At 40.9% G+C, this 22,144-nt stretch overlaps 1 protein-coding gene across 2 annotated transcripts in view; it reads left to right on the forward strand.

Moving 5' to 3' along the window:
- LOC126215033 (PHD finger protein 14) overlaps window positions 1-20,578 on the forward strand; it is a 185,090-nt gene extending 164,512 nt beyond the window's left edge. Inside the window, exon 17 of one of the 2 annotated variants that reach the window (XM_049941664.1) lies at window positions 20,092-20,578. In XM_049941664.1, the coding sequence (XP_049797621.1) occupies window positions 20,092-20,112 (21 nt within the window). In that variant the 3' untranslated portion in view covers window positions 20,113-20,578. Of the gene's footprint in view, window positions 1-2,976; window positions 3,371-20,091 lie in introns of those variants that run through there. The other variant, XM_049941665.1, reaches the window with a different exon arrangement.
- Window positions 20,579-22,144: the final 1,566 nt, after the last annotated feature.

Genomic DNA, 22,144 nt, shown 5'->3' on the forward strand with positions numbered 1-22,144 from the left:
GACCCCTAGCTTAAACCATACAGCAAGCTCATACTTGCAAAATATGAGATATTGATAGAAAAATTGGTGTTCGAATATTTGTTTCTTTGCACAAACATACACATTTAAATTCAATTGTTATAGAGCACTTCTCTGCAATCCACTGTCAGTGATATGTCAGTCTTGTGTGTGGATACCTGTAGTTATACTCTATCCTCTCTGGAATTCTCACTTCTCAGTTGCCACTTGTAACATCTCCATTTTCCACACCTCATTGACTGCTTGCGACTATTTTCAATTTTCTCTTGTGCCCCAATTTTCTCTTGTGTCCTATTGTCTCTTATTTTATCTCAAGTGTGTACAGGTCATTTGGCCAGTTTCGCATTTTGTCCCATTTTGTTTCTCAATGCTCCAATTCTGAGGGCTCCACCGTTCCGTGCCGAGGTCACCGAGTAACACGCGGTCATTCTCCGGCCTCAGCTGTGCGCTCGGACAGCGTCGGGCCACATTGAGTGTGGTCGATAGGAAAGTTGCTTTACCAGTCAGTGTGCATATTCTGAGAGGCAGCCAGAATGGGCAGCTAGTCCTTTCCCGACAACAGGCCCGTATATTTGATTTTTTAACATTATAGTGCAGTAATTTGCCATCTTGTCAATTTTCCCATTTCTGTTTACTACTGGCAGTGGACGTTTCTGTAGAATCTAACAAGAAGTTGACAAGAGGACCCTCTGAATCCATTGGGCAACCCCCCCCCCCCCCCCCCTTACAAGTTTTCCAAATAAATGTCAGGAGCAAAGTTGCGGTGGCATAATTCCTGCCGTGCCTGAGCCTGTGCGGATGTTTGCCCTCTAAATCTGTAAATCTCACTACCTTTCCCTTTTCCTCTCTCACAGTGTCAAAGGTTTAATAAAATTTCCTCGGGCTTCTGCCTGCACCGAGCGATCGAAATTCGACACTCTTTCAGCCGAATACTCCTCGACCGTAGTCGAGTCGCTACTTCCGCCTCGGACGTAGCAGACGGCACCGTCCTCGCACCGCCACACTGTCGGACACGGCAACTACTCTGGCACCGAGCCCGACTCGGGTCTCGTGACAGCCAGATCCCGTGCACTACCGTGTGGGACCCCGTCCTTTATGACCGCGTCTGCTATTATTTTTTAGCTCGAGGCTGTGTACTGTGCAGTAGTCGCGGCAAGAGCTCGAGGTGTATTCCTCTTCAGAGATAGTACAGTAAAAGAAACTGTAGAAATTAAAATTTCCGGAAACATTCGACATCCCCAGTAATGTGCAGCCGAGTACGGTGTGGGGTGCTGTCGTCACAAAGTCGGAGAAGGTGCATCGACAGCGCGGTTCCTGTAGCTGTAGACTGGCGACGGGCCCAGTAATGTGACCCCCACGGCACCGATAATTACCACTCGGAAATGATCGGAGGATCTCAGTCCCCTGCCAGATAAAGGCGCACTTTAGGCTGGAGCTGTACACACCCGCACTGCCACTGCTGCTGCAAGTTTTCTAGTGTCGCGTACCCAGATTTCATTAGATTGCAGTCGTAGAAGTCTTTTCGCCGACTCGGTCGTCTCCTATCTCTCGGAATCTGGCAGAGAATTTCCTCGGTCCAAATATTGCAAATATGTGAGCAAAGACTCTGAGAGTTTAAACTACTGCTGACGAACTGAAAAGAGGTTGTTAAACCGTTAACCCGTTTCTTTCACCTGCCGTGCAGTTCGGTACCCGAGTATCGGACTGTAAATGCGGAGGTCCGGTACGGGGTTTCGATTCTCGGTCGGCTCTGGTGGTTGTCCCTCCTTTCACATCTGGCAACGATCGGTGTGACGAGTTACACTACTGTTCAGTTTTCACACTAAAGTGTCGTTCGCCCCACGAGTAGCTTAGCAGTTCACTTCAAAGTTTGGAGGGAAGGCGGGGGCATACCACCTGCAGTATCACTGAGCCTGCCGGAGCACTGCAAGTGGAGGACCGCTTTACATTTGTTATTACGTAGGAGCTTCTTCTGTCTTTGTCAGAAGTTCAGAGTTTATATACTTCTTCGTAAAGAAGCGAGGTAGGTATCACAGTGAGCAAGAAAATTTCATCATAAATAAATATGGACTACCTGTGTGAAACGGACATTGTGGCATGTAGCAGTTTGATGTCTTACATATAAAAATAAGTAACTCTTAATAGAAGGATTAAATATGTCTACTCTAGTACTTCAGTCCACACCTTCCTGGCAAATTAAAGATTTTGATGGAATTGTGTTATATTGATTGACAGTAAAATGGAAGAATTGCAAATAACTCTGTTTCTGTGAAATTCGTGAAAGAAGTCATTTTTCTGCATAAGGCCATTTTATACTTTAAATGAGCTCTTTATTTCCTGTAGAATTGGCTGGTGTAAACGAATTGATTTTAAGAGGCTGACCGAGCCGTATGCTAGTAATATGACCGTACCCACAGTCTGGTTATACTTTTTTTCGTTCTAGGTATTTCATATAGTTGAGTGTAAGTCATTACACCATTGTACAATAATGTGGGGCTCCATTGCATAATGTCGTTGCTGTTGTGCTGTGTGGATCACGAGATGCTGGCAGATGGAAGAGCACAACTTAAACTCTCGATAATGCCCGAGGTGCCGAAATTAGCTAATTGTCAGTGAAATAAAGTGTTTTATTTCAAATAAAAAATGGCCTCATACGGGAAAATTACTTTTGTTGAGGAATGTAATGTGCTGCAGACCTGAGCGTAAAAAACTGTGCAAATTAGTTGACTGGGGCTGTTTCCAAATAGAGTAACAATGTTTTTCTTTGGGCTTATTACATTTTTAAAAAATGTTATAAAATACTTCTTATTGGTAACTAACCTATAATAATTGACAAAGACTGAAAGAGATTATGAAATTGTTTTTCTTTGTAAACAAGTAGCATCAGCCAGTGTATTTGTGTATTGTGATTGTAATATTTAAGTAATATGGAAACAGCGCATTGATTTTCTTATGCAGGAAGCCAGTTGTGATGCCTGACACAAAAACTGCACAATCGGCCTCTCTCGGAATATACTGGAAACCTATATTCCACAGTATTTGATGTGTTCCACAATATGTTTAGCTTAGTACACAGTGTTACTCTGCAAGATATGCCCTTTTATTTTTTTTATATCCTCATGTGAATGTCATCAGCCTGTATTTGCAGAAAGGTTACCCGTGCTGTAAAACAAAATCAATCGTGTGAAGAATTAAAACCAGAAGGATTTTTGTTAACACGAGGAAGAAAATGTTTGTGGTTAGAATAAACTGTTTTGTTTATAATTTTAAAATATTGTTCCATTACATGAGTTCATGGTAGCTTTGAACATTTATTTTTACTTTGTGTGTATTCATCCTGTTGGACAAGATGCTATATGATACAAATATACTGATCTTGCCTTCTAAAGTCTCTTGTATAACAAGAATAAACAAATCTAAAACAAATTAAATTTCTTCTTACATACTGTAAGTACACCTCATTCTCCACTGCACTTTTTTCCATCAGAAACATAGTAATGATATAAAAACATTATGTTCTTACTGTAGACATTGGGCAGAGAGTGTGCTGAGAAACTATTGCTCATCTGTTATTGATTTTTCAACAGTGGTTCAACAAAACGGAACAAAAAATTAGAAATGTAGACTATTTTTATGATTTGTGTTGTGTTCCTGGTGCCTGTCTTATAATATGACAAAGAAGAACATTTCCATTTCACTGAGTCTGTGAGAGAGATTTTTGAACAGGAGTTTCATCACATTAATGGTCTGTGTTCACAAAAAACTCCAGTGTAGTAATCATGATATTGTACAATTTCTTGTTACTCTTGTCTGAGTATTTTTATTCAACATAAATTTTGTTCTTGGTACTTCACTTTCTACAATTTAACAGTCTCTCACATGTTGAATGAATGGTTGTTTTGCCGACTCAACCAATGATGGGGAAGAACATTCCATACACAAAAAAACTGGACATTATTTTATGTGAGTGTTTCTTTCTCATGTGCTGCAATGTATTTTAACTTTTGCCAAAAATTACATATATATGTAATCAAAGTCTCTCTCTCTCTCTCTCTCACACACACACACACACACACACACACACACACACACACACACACACACACAAAACCTCTGCCATTGTGTGGCATGTGTTATCTTTGTTTCTTGTTTCGAATAACTATATCAAGATCATTGGTGAAGAGAAGTGGATGGAGTGATATGCAATTGGCCAAAGAGATGTTAATATTTATTTGCCTCTTCGATTATTTTACAAAGTATTTGACATGCCAAAATGCACAGAAGAATACATAAGTCTCTTACAAATGTAATTACACTAAAGCCATATCTTAGAATTTTATATTGTATTTCACTGTCAACACACACAGTTTTTATACATGTAAGATGACAAACAGAAAAGGATGTAAAGGAATGTTGTGTGTGACAAAGAGAGTGAACTGCTGGGGATGGGAGTAATGAAACATCAGAAGTAGAGGAAAGTGGGAAGCTCGTTACCATTACAGCAGTGGTGCTGACTGCAGAAGTTGGTTCGTACGGCAGAACACTCGGACCGTTCTTTATAGTGTATCCAAAAACAGAACACGAGGCGGCAGGTTTTTCAGGTAAAAAATGCGCTTAGTTTTTCCACATAGTCACCTTTTACCTCAATACACTTCAATCGACACACGTCCTGCGAATAGGTTCTACCCTCGAATTGTGACTGTTGACAGTCTGAAAATTATCAGACTACAGCTACAATAATTTTCTCACTGGAATCAAAGTGTTACCCAGCTACAATTTTCTAAAAATGAGTCAACAGTTGGGACTCTTTATGTGAGCCGTATTTGGTCAATACGGTGGATGTTCCTAAAATTTGTTCTTTTTATCTCTCGGGTCAAAGCCCCTTCTGTGGGTTTTGGAAAGGTAACTACAGATGCTGTTGCAGTCACATAGGAAATATTACTTTATTTTCCCAAACCATTTCAGTCCCACAAAAACTAGTTCGAGAAAGCTGAGTAATATTTTGTGAGGGATTGGCGACTGCTGTCTGCAGCGGTGTAACTGTCCACACGACATCCTGTAGCTGCGTGCCAGCAGTGGCTTCCACACACAACTTCTGGATTACCCGTTGTTGTAAGTTCCACAGATGTCCACTGGGCCCTACGAATCCATTTAATCTTCACTCTTACCGGCATTCCTCATCCTAGGTTTTTCTTCCACAATCTTTTTTCAACTTTCCATTTACAATCTACATTTTCACTCTGTTTCTGGTTACATACAATGTGTGTGTGAGAGAGAGAGAGAGAAAGGGGGGGGGGGGGGGGGGTTGCTAGTCATTCGTTCATTGTGTAAACACATAGGGATTATGCTGGGTGCTTATAATTAAAATTAAACTTTCCCCAATTTAACACATTACAACACAAAAACTAATTACTGTACAAGCTGAGGACATGGGAAGAGAAATAATGTAAGATCAATTCAACTGAAACACTTTTAATGTTGTGTTACAGTACATCGTGCCGTTACTGATGACGCCCATCAGCATCCAGAAGATTCTGAAACCGCAGAATTGCATTCTGCACAGCAGAACAAATCGTGTCTGTAGCTATGCTGGCTACCCCTCTTGATCTGCTGTGCTTCAGATCAGCATATGTGTGAATGGCCCCCTTCAGGTAGACAACCAAACCCCTCCCCCCCAACCGGAACGGAAACGACTAGTAGTGGTGCGGAGTACCCTCTGCCACAAACCGTACGGTGGATTGTGGAGTGTCTGTGTAGATGTGGATGCAGTTTTCCAGTCCTTGCACTGAGTGTCAACCATCTGTGAGTCTTTTACATTTCACTACAATTTTCTGGTGCAGCACCTTTCCTGTAGCGTGGCAGTGTCGTTCACACACGGCTACGTGAAGCTTGTGATGTTATCCACTCGATCATTTATATACACTGTGACCGTTAATTTCCCTGTAACACATCCTTAGGATACGGCCGAAGCAAGTTGCACGTCTGGTTTTTTTCTTCCCATTAAGAATGACAGGCTACGTTCTGTTAACCACTAAGTCACGAATCCTGTCACCGAGCTGTTCTGTGAGCTTCTGCTGCTGCCGTTTTCTTTTTCCACTGGCTGACAGTGAATAAATGTGTCAGATGCATTGCAGAAGATAAGGAACACATTGTTCGCCAGGGAGCAGCTGTCTGCTGCCTTGTGGACAGACAGAGGAATCTAAATTTCAAAAGACTGCTGCTCGTAGAATACTTTCCGATTTCTAAAGAGGTGGTACTCATTTCCTGTGGAGCTCGTCATATGCCGTCAAAAATGATGTTTCGTAACACTACAACATAAAATCTTAAGTGACGTAGGTCTATAATTACCTGCATCAGTCTGATGTGCCTTCTTAGAAGCTGATACGTCCCACACCTTTTCCCAAGGTGCTCTAGTGACCTACGATAAAACTGCTGCTACGAAGAGAGCAATTTTTTATTGTGTTTAAATCGTAGAGGTTTCAATCCACTTTCCTGTGTTAAGCAATTTTATTTGTTTTCTGTATCTCTCAGTTCAGCATTTGGGTTACAATTGAAAGGAAGGACAGTAGTGTGATCTTCCATAGCATAAGATTACATTGTTCTCCTTTCACTAACTCGGGTTTGTTTGTCGTTGAAGCTTTAACTTTGTTTAAACTTGTGATGAAGCACTTTTTGCTTCTGTAGTGCAGTAACTAATTTTTCCATCACTTCTATATCAGTTTATTTTGTTAACCGACGTAACGAGGTAATCATCAGACTTTAACTCACTGTTGTCACCGAGGAGGATACATTATTCGTGAATGACACTGAGTAAGATTCTCCTTATTGAGAGTTAAGAACGAACACAGAGTAAATGTCATCTCTGATAGTGCAGAGGTAACATATTTAAAAAATGTTAAACTGTAAATAAAATACAGAGGGAATAAATCATAAAAACATTAACATTAATCCTAAAAACAATTTAAATTAAATTAACAAGCCCAATAAAATAAAATTAATACAAGCTAAGAGCACTGAAGAATAGCCTGAAAATTTATTACATACTTCTGGTATGAAGATTTCTTTTGCTGTAGAGGTGGTGTACATATTATAAAACTACAGACTATATGGAGTACATAGGCAGTCATAATAAATAAGTAAATAAATAAAAACAGTGGAAAAGGAGGAATAGAACTGAACAGTGTGGAAAGAATTGGAGAAATGTGAGAACTAAGTGAAGTTTAGAAGAGGGGAGGTATTGAGCTGTGTTTCATCACTTTGTCTCTTGTCGATTGCTGGGTCTTTCACTACAGGCCAAGCTTCTGTCCCGTGGAAAACCTGTCACAATCAGGAGAAGTAATTTTGTACCTACCATTGTCGGCTGTCAATTTGGTCGTATTTTCACTACTGAAAATACACTGCACTGTGTTGTAGGAATCCTGTACTTGCAGGCTACACTACGTGACACCTCTCCTAGGTACAGGATCGTACACAGTCTTCTGCACAAACACTGGAAGGACAATAGAGGTATTCAATTTGTAGTTTTTACTTCATACACGAGATGCAGCAACTTTCTACCTCAGCTATCAAATGGCAGCAGATCTAGGCATCCCGCACGACCTTGCTAGATACGTGTTTAAAGCATCCAGAATGAATTGTCACTGTGCTTTACAGTGTGTGCCATTCTGAAACTTCCTGGCAGATTAAAACTGTACGCCAGATTGGGACTCGAACCCAGAACCCCGTTTTGAGAGCTACGCTATTACCGACTCGGCTGTCTGGCACGACTCGTGGCTTGCCCTCACAGCTTTACCTCTGCCAGTACCTCTTTTCTGAATGGCCAGCTGGACAGCTAAATTGGTAAGAACAGTTCTGGGTCTGAGTTCAGTACACAGCCTTAATATACCAGGAAGTTTCACATTTAAAGTTTATCGGACAGTACTCGAGGATTAGTACACCATTTTTTTTTTTTTTTTTTTTTTTTTTTTTTTTTTTTTTTTTTTCAGCTTGAGAGTTGAATGTTATGTATTGACTGCTCAGATAGTCTGCAATCTGCTTTTTACCACACACAGTAATCAGAAGCATTTTTTATCTTTCTTAACATTTCTCTTAACACACAGAACCACTGATTCCAAAATATTCTTACGGTTGCCTATTCCTTCCTGTACATGAATCGAATTGATGTTTTTCACTGAGCCTTCAGCCTAATTGCTCGAGGCAAATTTCAGATATGGTGTTTAGTACAACCAAGTGAGTCCCCTAAGCATAATTTTTTTTTTTTTTTTTTTTTTTTTTTTTTGTCTCAACCTGTGCATCATACTGGACCACACTGGGAATATCCCAAATTCCTTTTCTTCTTTAAGAAAATGTTAATGTGGTTATTCACACAAGATGTACACAGAAATAGAAGTAGTCGTACATTTACAGATATGGCTCTGTAGAATTGTCCAGTCTTCAGCTGGTCGCTAGACCCCCTATATAAACTGACAGTTATTCTAATAAAACAGTGTGTATTTTTCATAAACAACTTGCTGTTAACTTCACCAGTTGCAGTTACATTGTCTCTGTGGGAATGTTTGAATAGCTGCAGCTGCCACCTGGCAACCTAAAATATATATCTGTTATGGCACGTGTTATAGAGGGTTTATACAAGGGCGATGTACTTGAGGACAATATTATGGAAATGGAAGAGGATGTAAATGAAGATGAAATGGGAGATAAGATACTGCGTGAAGAGTTTGACAGAGTCGAAACAAGGCCCCGGGAGTAGACAACATTCCATTAGAACTACTGATGACCTTGGGAGAGCCAGTCATGACAAAACTCTACCATCTGGTGAGCGAGATGTATGAGACAGGCGAAATACCCTCAGACTTCAAGAAGAATATAATAATTCCAATCCCAAAGAAAGCAGGTGTTGACAGATGTGAAAATTACCGAACTATCAGTTTAATAAGTCACAGCTGCAAAATACTAACGCGAATTTTTTACAGACGAATGGAAAAACTGGTAGAAGCGGACCTCGGGGAAGATCAGTTTGGATTCCGTAGAAATGTTGGAACACGTGAGGCAATACTAACCTTACGACTTATCTTAGAAGAAAGATTAAGAAAACGCAAACCTACGTTTCTAGCATTTGTAGACTTAGAGAAAGCTTTTGACAACGTTAACTGGAATACTCTCTTTCAAATTCTGAAGGTGGCAGGGGTAAAATACATGGAGCGAACGACTATTTACAATTTGTACAGAAACCAGATGGCAGTTATAAGAGTCGAGGGGCATGAAAGGGAAGCAGTGGTTGGGAAAGGAGTGAGACAGGGTTGTAGCCTCTCCCCGATGTTATTCAATCTGTATATTGAGCAAGCAGTAAAGGAAACAAAAGAAAAATTCGGAGTAGGTATTAAAATTCATGGAGAAGAAGTAAAAACTTTGAGGTTCGCCGATGACATTGTAATTCTGTCAGAGACAGCAAAAGACTTGGAAGAGCAGTTGAACGGAATGGACAGTGTCTTGAAAGGAGGATATAAGATTAATATCAACAAAAGCAAAACGAGGATAATGGAATGTAGTCAAATTAAATCGGGTGATGCTGAGGGGATTAGATTAGGAAATGAGGCACTTAAAGTAGTAAAGGAGTTTTGCTATTTAGGGAGCAAAATAACTGATGATGGTCGAAGTAGAGAGGATATAAAATGTAGACTGGCAATGGCAAGGAAATCGTTTCTGAAGAAGAGAAATTTGTTAACATCGAGTATAGATTTAAGTGTCAGGAAGTTGTTTCTGAAAGTATTTGTATGGAGTGTAGCCATGTATGGATGTGAAACATGGACGATAACCAGTTTGGACAAGAAGAGAATAGAAGCTTTCGAAATGTGGTGCTACAGAAGAATGCTGAAGATAAGGTGGGTAGATCACGTAACTAATGAGGAGGTATTGAATAGGACTGGGGAGAAGAGAAGTTTGTGGCACAACTTGACTAGAAGAAGGGATCGGTTGGTAGGACATGTTTTGAGGCATCAAGGGATCACAAATTTAGCATTGGAGGGCAGCGTGGAGGGAGACCAAGAGATGAATACACTAAGCAGATTCAGAAGGATGTAGGTACCAGTAGGTACTGGGAGATGAAGAAGCTTGCACAGGATAGAGTAGCATCGAGAGCTGCATCAAACCAGTCTCAGGACTGAAGACCACAACAACAACAACAACAACATGGCACGTGGGAATGTTTGAATAGCTGCAGCTGCCACCTGGCAACCTAAAATATATATCTGTTATAGCACTGACACCCCCAGTAACTTGGTTTGTCTTTGGAGGGGCTTTTGGTAAAGGTTTACATCTCCAATAATTTGTACACACATTTATTCAGCTCATAGTTTTGCATCCCAACACAACAACAACAGTTGATAATGTTGAAATGATAATGTCCAAACTGTGAAGAAAATTGTTTTGGAAAATCTTCAAATTACCGTAAGAGAAGATGCTGAGGATGTTGACATATCGGTCAGATCATGTTTTGGGCATGAGACGTGTGTCAACGAAGTTTGTTCCAAAACTTCCCAATTTTGATCAGAAGAACTGCTATGACATCAAAACCAAAGCCCGATCATCCTAGTGGAAGTGTCCCAGGAGAACCAAGACCGAGAAAAGTACACAAAAGTTGATCAAATGTTAAAGTTTTGGTCACTCTTTTTTTCAATTACAGTGGCACAGTGCGTAATGAATTTTTGCCTCAAAGTCATACGGTCAGTAAGGAGTATTACCTTGACATTATGCACCGTCTGCGAGAAGAAATATGCAAAAAAGTCTGGAATTGTGGAAAAACAATTCATGGCTTTTGCACGATGACAATGCACCTGTTCATTCATCGTTGCTTGTGAGAGATTTTGTGGCCAAAAACAACACGTCAATCGTGCCTCGGCCACCGTGTTCACCAGATTTGGCCCCCTGCAACTTTTTCCTGCTCGCAAAAGTAAAGAGATCTACGAAAAGACGAAGATTTTCAATGACAGGAAATGAAAACTGCATTGCTGGAAGTACTCGAGGCTGTACCAAAAAGAGCTTACGAGAAGTGCTTCGACAATTGGAAGAAGGGTCGGCAGAAGTGTATTGTATCTAAGGGGGATTACTTTGAAGGGACAACATGAATATTGATGAATAAATAAATATTTTTTCATAAAAATGTAAAATCGCCTTACTTTTTTTTACACACCTCATACTAATAAACCAAAGCCTAGTACCTGCTTCACCCATGACAGCCTATGTGACCATTCTATTTCATATCCGTACAAAGTGTTTTACCCAGGTACTTGTATGAGTTGGTCAATTCCCACTGTGATTCATTGATATTATAGTGACAGGATACTACATTTTTGTTTTTTTAAGTGCACAGTTTTACATTTTTTATCATTTAGAACAAGTTGCCAATCACTACACCACTTTGAAATCTTATCCGTGCCTCACAATATTTGTACAGCTTCGTTCGTAGATAACTGCATCCTCTGGGTATATATTAATGCTCTTCCAAACAATATTAATAGTAAAGTGAACAGCAAGGGTACCTACGTCTGACATGCTGTGTCCTCCCTACCAAGATATTCTCAGTCCAGTCACATCTTTATGTGCGAGTTTTCGTCTTTTGCATAACTACTGCAAACTACATCAGTTTCACCCTATGTACTGTATTCAGGCCCACATGTCACTCTACTGTTATGAAGCACACACTTGCGTCCAATACCAAACTTATCTGTGATGGATCAGTTTGCACTATCAAACCACTCCTTCCATCAGTCAAAGTGTGCAATAAAGCTCATTTCTCTACAGTTTTATTCAGTAGACTTTCATTGATCTATCCATTTACCCTTCAAGCAGTCTTGTATTGCACCAAATTTCAAAAGCTTCCATTCTCTCTTTCTATGCGTGCTGTTTATCATCCGCATATCACTTCCACTGCATCACAAACAAATACTTCCAGGAAACACTCAAATTTATTTTCATTATTAATTTAGTTCTCTTTTTGGGGAAGTGGTTTCTTCTTATTGCCAGTCTAAGTCGAATGTCACCTTCACTTCTGCCATCGACAGTTATTTTGCTGCTCAAATGACAAAACTTTGCCTCTACTTTGAGCATCTTACTTCCTAATCTGAACCCCCCTACTTATAACATGAACTGAGCAATAAAAGCCCTGTTCACTGTAACATATAATAAAAATGTATTTTTCCTTGTTGTGAACACACTAGTGCGATATCTCGAGCATTTTAAGTACCCAGAGAGTGTGTCCTCAGTGAGGAGTAACTCGCATCAGTCTTTCACTGCACCTCTCTCATAAGTCCTTGTCATTAAAATACCTCTATGAATTATCACCAAAAAAATTATCCAGTGCTAGTTAAGTTCAATCGTCTTGCAATTGACAAAGAAAAATTATATTTGACCACCGAGGAAAAATACTACAGAGTCAAAAGACAAAATATTTTATTTTGTAATAATTTGTAAACCAAAACATTATTTCAAATTTAAAAATAATATTTTTTTCCTTGAAAAAGACAATTAAAAGTAGAGGAAATATAAGATTTCTCTCTCCTCTCTAGAACATTTGTTTCTTTACTAGCAATATTATGAAAAGGAAAATCTGCTGATTAGCATATAGTGGAGATGTTGAGTCGCAGACAGGCACAACAAAATGATTGCTAGACAAGTTAGCTTACAGCCAAAAAGGCCTTCATCTAAATTAGGCAACATGCATGTGCACACACACACACACACACACACACACACACACACACATATTTTCTCTGCCTGCCAAGGCCAGACTACGAGCGACATTGTATGATGGGAGAAGCAATTTGGGCATGGGGATAGGGAGGAGGCTGTGGGGTGGGGGGGGGGGGGACACCAGTGTAGGGGTGGGGGACAGAAGTGCTGATTGTGGGAGTATACAGGGACGGGATGGAGAGAGGGTAGGGCAGCTAGGTGGCCAGACTGGAGTAGTTGGTGAGAGGATTGATGGGTCAGGTCTTGCATCTAGGTCTGTTACAGGTATACGAGCCACAAGGGAAGGGGTCGTGTAGGTAGGGATGAGAATATTGCTCAGATTCTGTAGGTGGTGAAAAATCGCTGTGGAAGGAGCGAGAAGTAAAGTGGGTAGGACCTTCCTCATTTCAGGGCACGACGGGAGGTAGTTGAAAGCCCGGTGGAGAATGTGGTTCAGTTGCTCCAGTTCCTGGTGGTACTGAGTCACAAGGGGACTGTTCCTTTGTGGCTGGATGGTGGGTCTTTGGGAGACGGTGTGTGACTGGAGAGACCGGCACGGGAGAACTGTTTATATTTCGAGAGGGACCGTTCACCGGTACAGATGTGACGACCACGGGTGGTCGGGCTGAACGGAAGAGACGTCTCGGTATAGAAAGGGTGACAACTGTCAGAGGGGAAGTATTGCTGGTGCTCAGTAGCTTTGACACACACAGAGGTACTGGTGTAGCTATCTTCGAGGTGCAGATCAGCATTGAGGAAGGTGGCTTCTTGGGTTGAGGAGGACCAGGTGAAGAAAATTGGAGAGAAGGTTTGAAATTATGGAGGAATGTGAATAAGGTGTCCTCACCCTCTATCCGAGTCGCGAAGATCAACTTGTATCAGGTGAGGGGTCTGAGATTCGGGTGGTTAGAAAGGATTCCAGAAGATGCCCTACGAATATGTTGGCACGGGATGGTACCGTGCTGGCCCATTACCATATTCTGGATTTGTTTATAGGTGATGCCTTCAAACGACAGTAACTGCGGTCGAGGATACAGTCAGTCGTGGCGACCGGGAAGGAGGTTCTGGTTCGGAATCGGCCTCGTCCTTCCCTACTCGACCCCTGCTCCCGTGGCCCGTACCCCTGTAATAGACCTAAATGCAAGACCTGTCCCATACATCCTCCCACCATCACCACCACCACCTAGCTCATCAAAGGCAGGGCTACCTGTGAAAGCAGTCACACGATCTACAAGCTAAGCCGCAACCACTGTGCCACGTTCTACACGGGCACAACAACCGAGTTGTCTGTTCGCGCATACGTCCAACTGTGGCCGAGAGACAGCCGGATCGTGTAATTGCCGAACGTGCCGCTCGACTCTGCGCGCTTCACTTCTGTGACCGCTTCACAGCCTGTGCCGTCTGCATCCTTCCTACCGTCACCAGCTTTTCCGAATTGCACAAGTGGATACTATTTCTGCAATATAGCCTACATTTCCGTAACCCTCCTGGCCTCGACCTTCAATAGCAACTGTCCTTCACGCACCTTTCCTGTTCCCACTCCGGCATTACACAGCCTTCTGTTCCACCGACGCACCCACACTCTTTATACTTCTCACCTTTTCCACTCCCTTCCGTCTAACCTTCCGACTTCACCTAGCTGCCCTACCCTCTCCCCTCCTCGTCCCCGTACGCTCCCACGTGGAGCACTTCGTCGTGCCCCACCCGTACCGTACTCTCTCTTCCCCTCTCCATCCCGGCATCCTCCTTACCCCCACCACGGTGCACTGTCGCTCGCAGTCTGGTCTCGGTAGCTACAGCCGGAAGTCGTGTGTGCACGAGTTGTGCTTGCGTGAATGAATGCGTGTTGTCCAATTTAGAAGCAGGTCTTTTGGCCGAAAGCTCACATTTAGTTTTCTTTTGCTTGTACCTGTCTGTGACTCGTCTCCTCTGTATGGGGAGTAGCAATCTATCATTTTCCTAATATTGTCATTATTCCAGTGTTTGAATTTGTTTCTTTTGTAAAATAATTTTCAGATTAACAGTGCAAAGGGTATCTTCTGACAGTTTTATGAGTGGAATAAACTAAAAACTTTGGTTTTGAAGCCACTATTTCATAATACTAACTTTTTAGCATTTTAAAATTACAGAATTTTAAAGTTGGCTTTCTTTCCTGCGGATTCGAGGCAGCGTGTCAAGTATTGGTAAAGAGGTTGGTGAACTATTAAACTTGCTGAAATGTGTTCACATTTATGCCTGCAAAAGATTGAGGAGGAGCGCTAATTTTCCAGTAACAGCATTTACCATTTGATATCCCATACTCATGTCAAATATCACCGAGAACACTCATTATGTAAAATACAGGAAAGGTAATTACTTAACCTGTAGAGGAATGGTGCATAGTGCACAGAAACACTAATATAAAACAGTTAACCCTAGGTTTTGAGCTCTTCACCTGTTGCTAGTTAGAGTACACACATTCACAACCACAGTCATCTCATCAATCCTTTTCCTTCATCCCTCTTCCTTCCCTTTCGACCCTTCTGCTAGAAGAGTCACCGGCTCTGAAACCTAGTTTTTTTTACACATTTTCACATTACACGTTTTCTCCTGCCGCTGCTTGGTGAGTAGATTATTTTCTCTATCCAATTATATCATCTAATTTTCAACCTTTTTCTGTTACACCACATTTCAAAAGTCATCTCGTCTGAACACCTTATCATCTGTGTTTCACTTATGTACAAGTCTACTTCTCTGTTTCTCTTCAGTAATAAATAAATAAACACAATGTATATCATTTTCACAGGAATTTTTTTTTTTTTTTTTTTTTGGGGGGGGGGGGGGGGTTGAAAAGAGATCAATACACCAGCAACATCAATGCAATATTTACATCTACATGCATGCATGAATAATCTGATGTGGCGGAGGGTACTTTGTACCACTAGTAGTCATTTCCTTTTCTTTTCCACTCACAAATGAAGTGAAGGAAAAATGAACGTCGGTATGCCTCCATACAATCCCTGATTTCCCTTATCTTGTCTTCACGATCCTTATACAAAATGTGTGCCTGAGCCAGCAGAATCATTCTGCAGTGAGCTGCAAATGGCAATTCTCTAATATTTTTTCGATAGTGTTTCGTAAAAAGAATATTGTCTTCCATCCTACAATTCCCCTTTGAGTTCACGAAAAATTTCCATAATATTAACATGCAATTTCAACCTGCCTGTAACAAGTCTAACAACATGCTTGAGAATTTATTCGATGTCTTCCTTTAATCTGTCCTGCTGGGGATCCCAAATACTCGGGCAGTACTCACGAATGGATCACACCACCAGTAGCGTTCTATACACAGTGTCCTTCGTAGACGAGCTGTACTTTCCCGGAATTCTCCCAATAAATTGAAGTCGACCATTCGTCTCCCCTAATACTGTCCTTACACATGTATCATTTCACGTCGCTTTGCAATCTGGTATTGGGGAGGAAAAAAAAAAGGCAGCTCAGTCCTACTGAAGAGGAAAAGATGAATAAAGTAAATATGGCACACCAGAGAATAGTAAATTAAATGGTTTATGAAATATCCCATTCCAGAAATAAGATGAGGAAAGAAAGGTAGTGTTTTATTTCTGGTCATTAGGAATGGAGCGCAAGCACACATTGTAGAAGAACGTAACTGAAATTGATTGTAATCGTGTGAGAGGTACCCACCTGAAACTTTCATAATTGTTTGTGAAATTACAGAAAACACAAATCCAAGTTGTCCGATAGGTATCGGAAACTAGGTCCTCCCGAATACGAGTCCAGTTCACAACTGTTAGAGCACCTAGCTTAGCAGAGGTAAAGGGCAGGGCTAGGAGAGCAGTCGGGAAGTTAAAGTCGGAGGTGGGTGTGCCGAGTCGGTACTGCAGTGGTTATGACATTGCCACCCTGGACAGTGTGAGTCTTAAGTTTCCTCCTCTCTTAGTCCTGAACACTGTATCATTTATATTCTGTACTATTCCCTTCTTCCATTTTTGTTCGAGAGAAATTATGTTACTTTTCTTTCTTTCATTTTCTCTCTCTCTCCAGTTTATTAGCATTAATATTGAAAATGTTGTTACGGTTACTTGACTAGATGCTGTGAGGTTTTTCTAATAATATCAGTTATTTGGACATACATAGAAGACCATTCCCAATTCTATCACAGAGCTATAAGTGATTACAGATTCACTTATTGCGAATTGGGGCTTTTTTATGAGGGTCTTACGTGCTAGGCCCAAAAGGAGGAGACTGTGGCACTTCTGCATCCGGGAAATAAGATAGAATTGTCCCACACCTTAAAAATATCCCAGTATTTGTCGTGAGTTATATCGGAAGAGGAAATGTAGTGGAACATTTAAATCTCGACAACCGGAAGAAAATTCGGAGCCCGGTCCTCACAGTTGTAGTGCAGAGTCTCGGCCACTGCACCACCTGTCGCCGTTCCCGCACAGCCGAGTGCGCGTCTCCGGATCGGTCCGCCGTGTCACCTGGCACAGTGGAAGCTCACGTCCTGACCCTGCTCACCGTGTTCTTACTTGCCCACAATTAATACGCATTCAACCTCTCTAACACTTCCCCGTCCCCTCCCCGAACTGCAAGGAACCACTCACACTCTAGTTTTGAAGTAGAGTGCACACTGTCTTTTTAAACGTGGAAGGCTCCTAGTACATACACTCTCCACATATCTCTGTACTTTGCACATCACAAATTTTACTATATATTTAGGTCCATCAGTTGGCACTAGAATTCCTTTCTGTCACTTCTCTCACCTTTCACCTCGCACACCAGTTTACAGACGCGAAAAATGCCGAAATGCACTACGGTCGGGCGTCTGTGTTAAACTGTAGACCCCCGTATAACTGTTTGGGTCACGTCTAGGTGGGTGTACGATCTGTGTTATAAACTTTGGAGATTTCGAAACCGAGGCTGCTGTCGAACGGGCACAACGTCTCGTCCGTCTTCTCGGGCACCCGGAAAACAGGTCTTGCACCACAACATTATTGCATTTTCGTTTCTCGGAGACTACTAACTTTGGTTTCTGAATGAGAACAACTCGTAGAAAGGTGAGTTATTTGCTTAATGTCTTCCATTTATTGGAGGACTTCGATTGACCTCAGAATCCGGTTGGTTCTTATCACAAGTAGTCATACCTCTATATATAAGGGAAGTTCAAAAAGAAACTAGCTGGAGGCATAATTAAAGAATCCGGTACCTGTATGTTAGAAGTACTGACCCCGGCTGTCGAGACACTCGTTCCACTGTGACGCGAGGCGGTGAATGGCTGTCTTGTAAAATTCCCAGGGCTGCAACGTTAACCGGAATCTCAGGGAGAGAGGTCTGGACTGTGTGGAGGGTGGCCGAGAACCTCCCATTTGAATTTCTGTAGGAGTGCCGTGACCGTGTCGGCCGTACGAGGCTTTGCACTGTGAAGGGTGGTCGAGGTTTGCGAGTAATGCTGGGCATTCACTGTTGTCCCTTGCTGGGGGAAGTGAATCAGAAGGGGGCCATCTCGGTCAAAGAAGAATGTCAGCACAGGGGCACCTCGGACGACGACGACGTCTAGCTGTACGTGCGGAACTGGTTAACATCGCAGCCCCGGGAATTTTATGAGACAGCCATTCACCGCCTCGTGTCACAGTGGGACAAGCGTCTCAACAGCCAGGGTCAATACTTCTAACGTACAGGTACTGATTTCTGTAATTATGCCTCCGGCTCGTTGCTTTTTTAATGTCCCTTATACAAATGTGTAGATCAGTGATAACTCCGTGCGCTCGGACTCTGAGAAAAAATAAATGTACTGTATTATGTGCAAATAGGTGGGGAAAACTCTCAATTGTTCAGCTACACAACTGAAATTGAAACGCCAGAAGTGACGGTGACAACTGTAAAATATCTAGGAGTATTAATGTCAAGTGACTTACAGTGGAGTGACCACATAAACCTGTGTGTAGAAATGGCAGATACTAAAGTGAGATTCGCTGGTAGAATACTGGCGAAAAATAGTTCGCCTACAAAAAAAAAAAAGCAGCTTACAAAAACCTTATTCGACTGATTGGGTACTGCTGGGACTCTTCCCAGATAGAGAACATATAGAAAACAATCAAAGAGGACCATTGTGTTTCATCACAGGGTAAGATGTCACTGTGGTGTTCACTGCTATTTAAGTATGTATCCCAAAAGAATCAACTCACATACATGTGAAGTAATGATCAGAACAGTCCAACCAGAGAATTCACCCCACTTACCAGCTGTCGAGCACGAATAGTGGGTGGGGGCAATATATTATCTATAACGTACCTTAAAGTTAATATTAAAAATTAGTCTTAAAGCCCGTATTTAACACGACAGCGACCCGGAGCTTGTCCTTTCGGATACTCGATAACCAGTCGAGTCATTCTTTTCGAACTGTAGCAGTCTCCCACGTACCTCCTCACCCTCTTACGCGTCTGCTCAGTTGTAGATGCGGCAGATACTTCCCCACTCCCACTGGAACGCATGCCGTCTCTCGCAGATACGGAGACCTTTCCGGGTAGGACTGTAGGACGTGGGTGACGTCAAAACTGGGGACGGGTAACACACTGTACATTAAAAAGTAGTTGCACGGGAGGCACCACGTAAGGCTCGAGAACCGTCTGTCGGCAAAGAAACTTTCCGAGTTCCCCGAAAGTCGTATTAATGCAAGCAGACAAAAAATATTGGCACTTTTCCTAAGTTTTTAATGTAGCACAAAAATTCTTGAAAAAAAAAAAAACACATTTTGCATACTTAAATAAAAGAATCGGATGTTTGAGACCTGATTATTTTTCACAGTGCAGGAACAAACACACCAGGTACAGACTGTACAAAATTAACACTACAGGCTTAGTACGAATAGCTTTAAGAGACACTAGCAGTTTCCAGTGTCATTTCGTAGACAGGAGAGAGCTAAAAATACATAATGATACAAATTTAAATTTTGATACGTTACTGATGTGACTTACTCCAGACTGTTTTAAGAAATACCAGGAGCAAAACACAATAGAGTGCAGCAGGTAAAATGAGTGAAAAACTGAAATTTAAATTAAGCTTTGTACATTAATGTAGTTAAATATTCTGAATGGTCCCCTAATAAAGAACTGGGGCTCAAAACGTGTAGGCATGTTGAACCCAGTATTTTAAAAAAGGCCTATAATGTAAAGTTATTCCTGCTGTGTATCTGTTTCCTGGCATTGTAAAATCTCAAACTGAAAACAGTTTCGTTTGAAAGGTTCAATATAATTTTTGTCAAAAAATAATTGGCTGCCCCCTCTTTACAACCTTACATCCAGTGTGGATTTACATTAATGAAGGTGTGTTTTGTTTTTGTTGCAGGAAACTGATTCAGACAACTAGTACTGAGAGGGTACTTTTTTTTTTCCAAGCTCAATGGCATTTATCTTATTCTTTTCCTTAATTCGTAAATTGTATGTGAACAAACTGAGTGTGATAGAGTATTTATATCTTAATATTTTCCTTAATTCATAATTTGTATGTGAACAAATTGAGTGTGAGAGAGCAATTATATCTTATTCTTTTCCTTAATTCATAATTGGTATGTGAACAAATTGAGTGTGAGAGAGGAAATCTATGCAGAAGCTTTCTTCCAGTTGAGGAAATCTATGCAGAAGCTTTCTTCCAGTTGTGTATTTTCACAGGTGCAGGCAGCTGCCTGCTCCTTTTCTTCCCTTTGAATGTAATTGTTTGACACACAATCAGCTGATACAGCTGCTATAAACTTCCTAGACCATAGTGGTTCTTTTATATTACTTTCTTTTTAAACCAGTATTGTAATGGTATAATAAACTACTTTTACTGCAAACTGTGTTTATTTGCTGCTTTTCCATTCTCCTATCCCAAAGATCCATGAGGTAAGGTGTAAACAATGTTTTTCTTGTAGATACATGTGGGGGAGGGGGCGAGGGGGGTGGGGGGGGGGGCGCGTGCATGCAGTGCCGGATGCGTACCCTTGTCTGCAGTTGCGTGGGGCGTGGTCGTTTTGGAAAGGAGGAGGAGGAGTTGCTTACTGTAAAAATGTTGACTATTCAAAGATGTAAGTAAATGTATTATGTACTTGGTATCGCTCAAAGAAGACACTTTCCAAAACCTTAACAACATTCTTGTTCCTTCAGTTATTTATATTATACTAAAGATTTTATTCTGGCATATCTTTCATCTTTTCTTTTTATTAAAATTTCCTAAATTGTTTGTTTCACTGTGGTATTCATCTAATTTTGAAATATTTTGCTTCCATGCACTTAGATGCTACTTTTACATGTTCGATACATTTTTGTATAGTTTTCCTCAGCTTTTGCCTAATGTTATTTCGATTGACAGGGAATTATTGTGTTATTTCCAAACCTATATGTGCAGTATACATGACCACAACAGCATTTCCTTATTAAACTGCAGTGTTGTTGTAGTTTTGTCAGTAAAGACATTTTCAAACAACAACAATGCACCATGCACTCTACGTAGCTGATGACGAGGCAATTTGCTGGTTTGAGTTTTGCAACATCAAAGTTTAATAATGAAATGCTTCTGTGCTTGTGTATACCACACATATAGGTTTGTAAATATTTCAGTAATTCACTATCAGTCGATATGTCCTTAGTCTCCGAAAAAAACTAATTGTCAAGAATAAGACAGATGTTGACAACACCAGGAAAACAGAATGAAACATGAAATGAGAAACTCTGGAACCCAGATCTGTAGGTAACTAGTACAGACAGAGATCAAATGGTTGCCAGCAAGTCACTAGTACATTGGAGACTGTGGATTAAAATACTATGGCCGTACCAGGAGAATGAAACCTAAGGATAATGCATGGACTGTGAAATCAGTTGGGAAAGTAAAAAAGTTATCTTAACTTGGAAGGTATCACACAAGACGATTTACAGAAAACAGAATTTTTCCTATCCAAAACTGAAAAAGAATCATATACATTATTTTGGATTTTTTTTTTTTTTTTTTTTTTTTTTTTTTTTTTTTTTTTTTGTCAATACACCATATCTCCCAAATTACTTAATCAAAATTAATGACTGAGACATAATGTTCAAGACCTTGTTCACCACTAATGATGAAAAATGCACAAATAGTTTAAAGTTATTGTTTTCATTAAAAACCTTTATTTTGAAAACATTTTTATAAAAACAACGCAGAACGTTCCAATTGTTGACAATTTGTTTAACAGACATGCACGACAGCTGTTACTGTTGTTTCGATTCATTGCAAGCGTGGTCTATCACACAATTTTGGTCATACACATAAATGTAAAGAATTTAGAAGTCACCATCTACAGACAAACCTAATTTTACCATAATGCACAATAGTAGTTGGATCTGTTTACTTTCTTTAAGCACGCGATATGTACTGCACGAATAAACTG

This window comes from Schistocerca nitens, chromosome 12, assembly GCF_023898315.1.
Source record: "Schistocerca nitens isolate TAMUIC-IGC-003100 chromosome 12, iqSchNite1.1, whole genome shotgun sequence".
Classification (NCBI taxonomy): Eukaryota; Metazoa; Arthropoda; class Insecta; order Orthoptera; family Acrididae; genus Schistocerca; species Schistocerca nitens.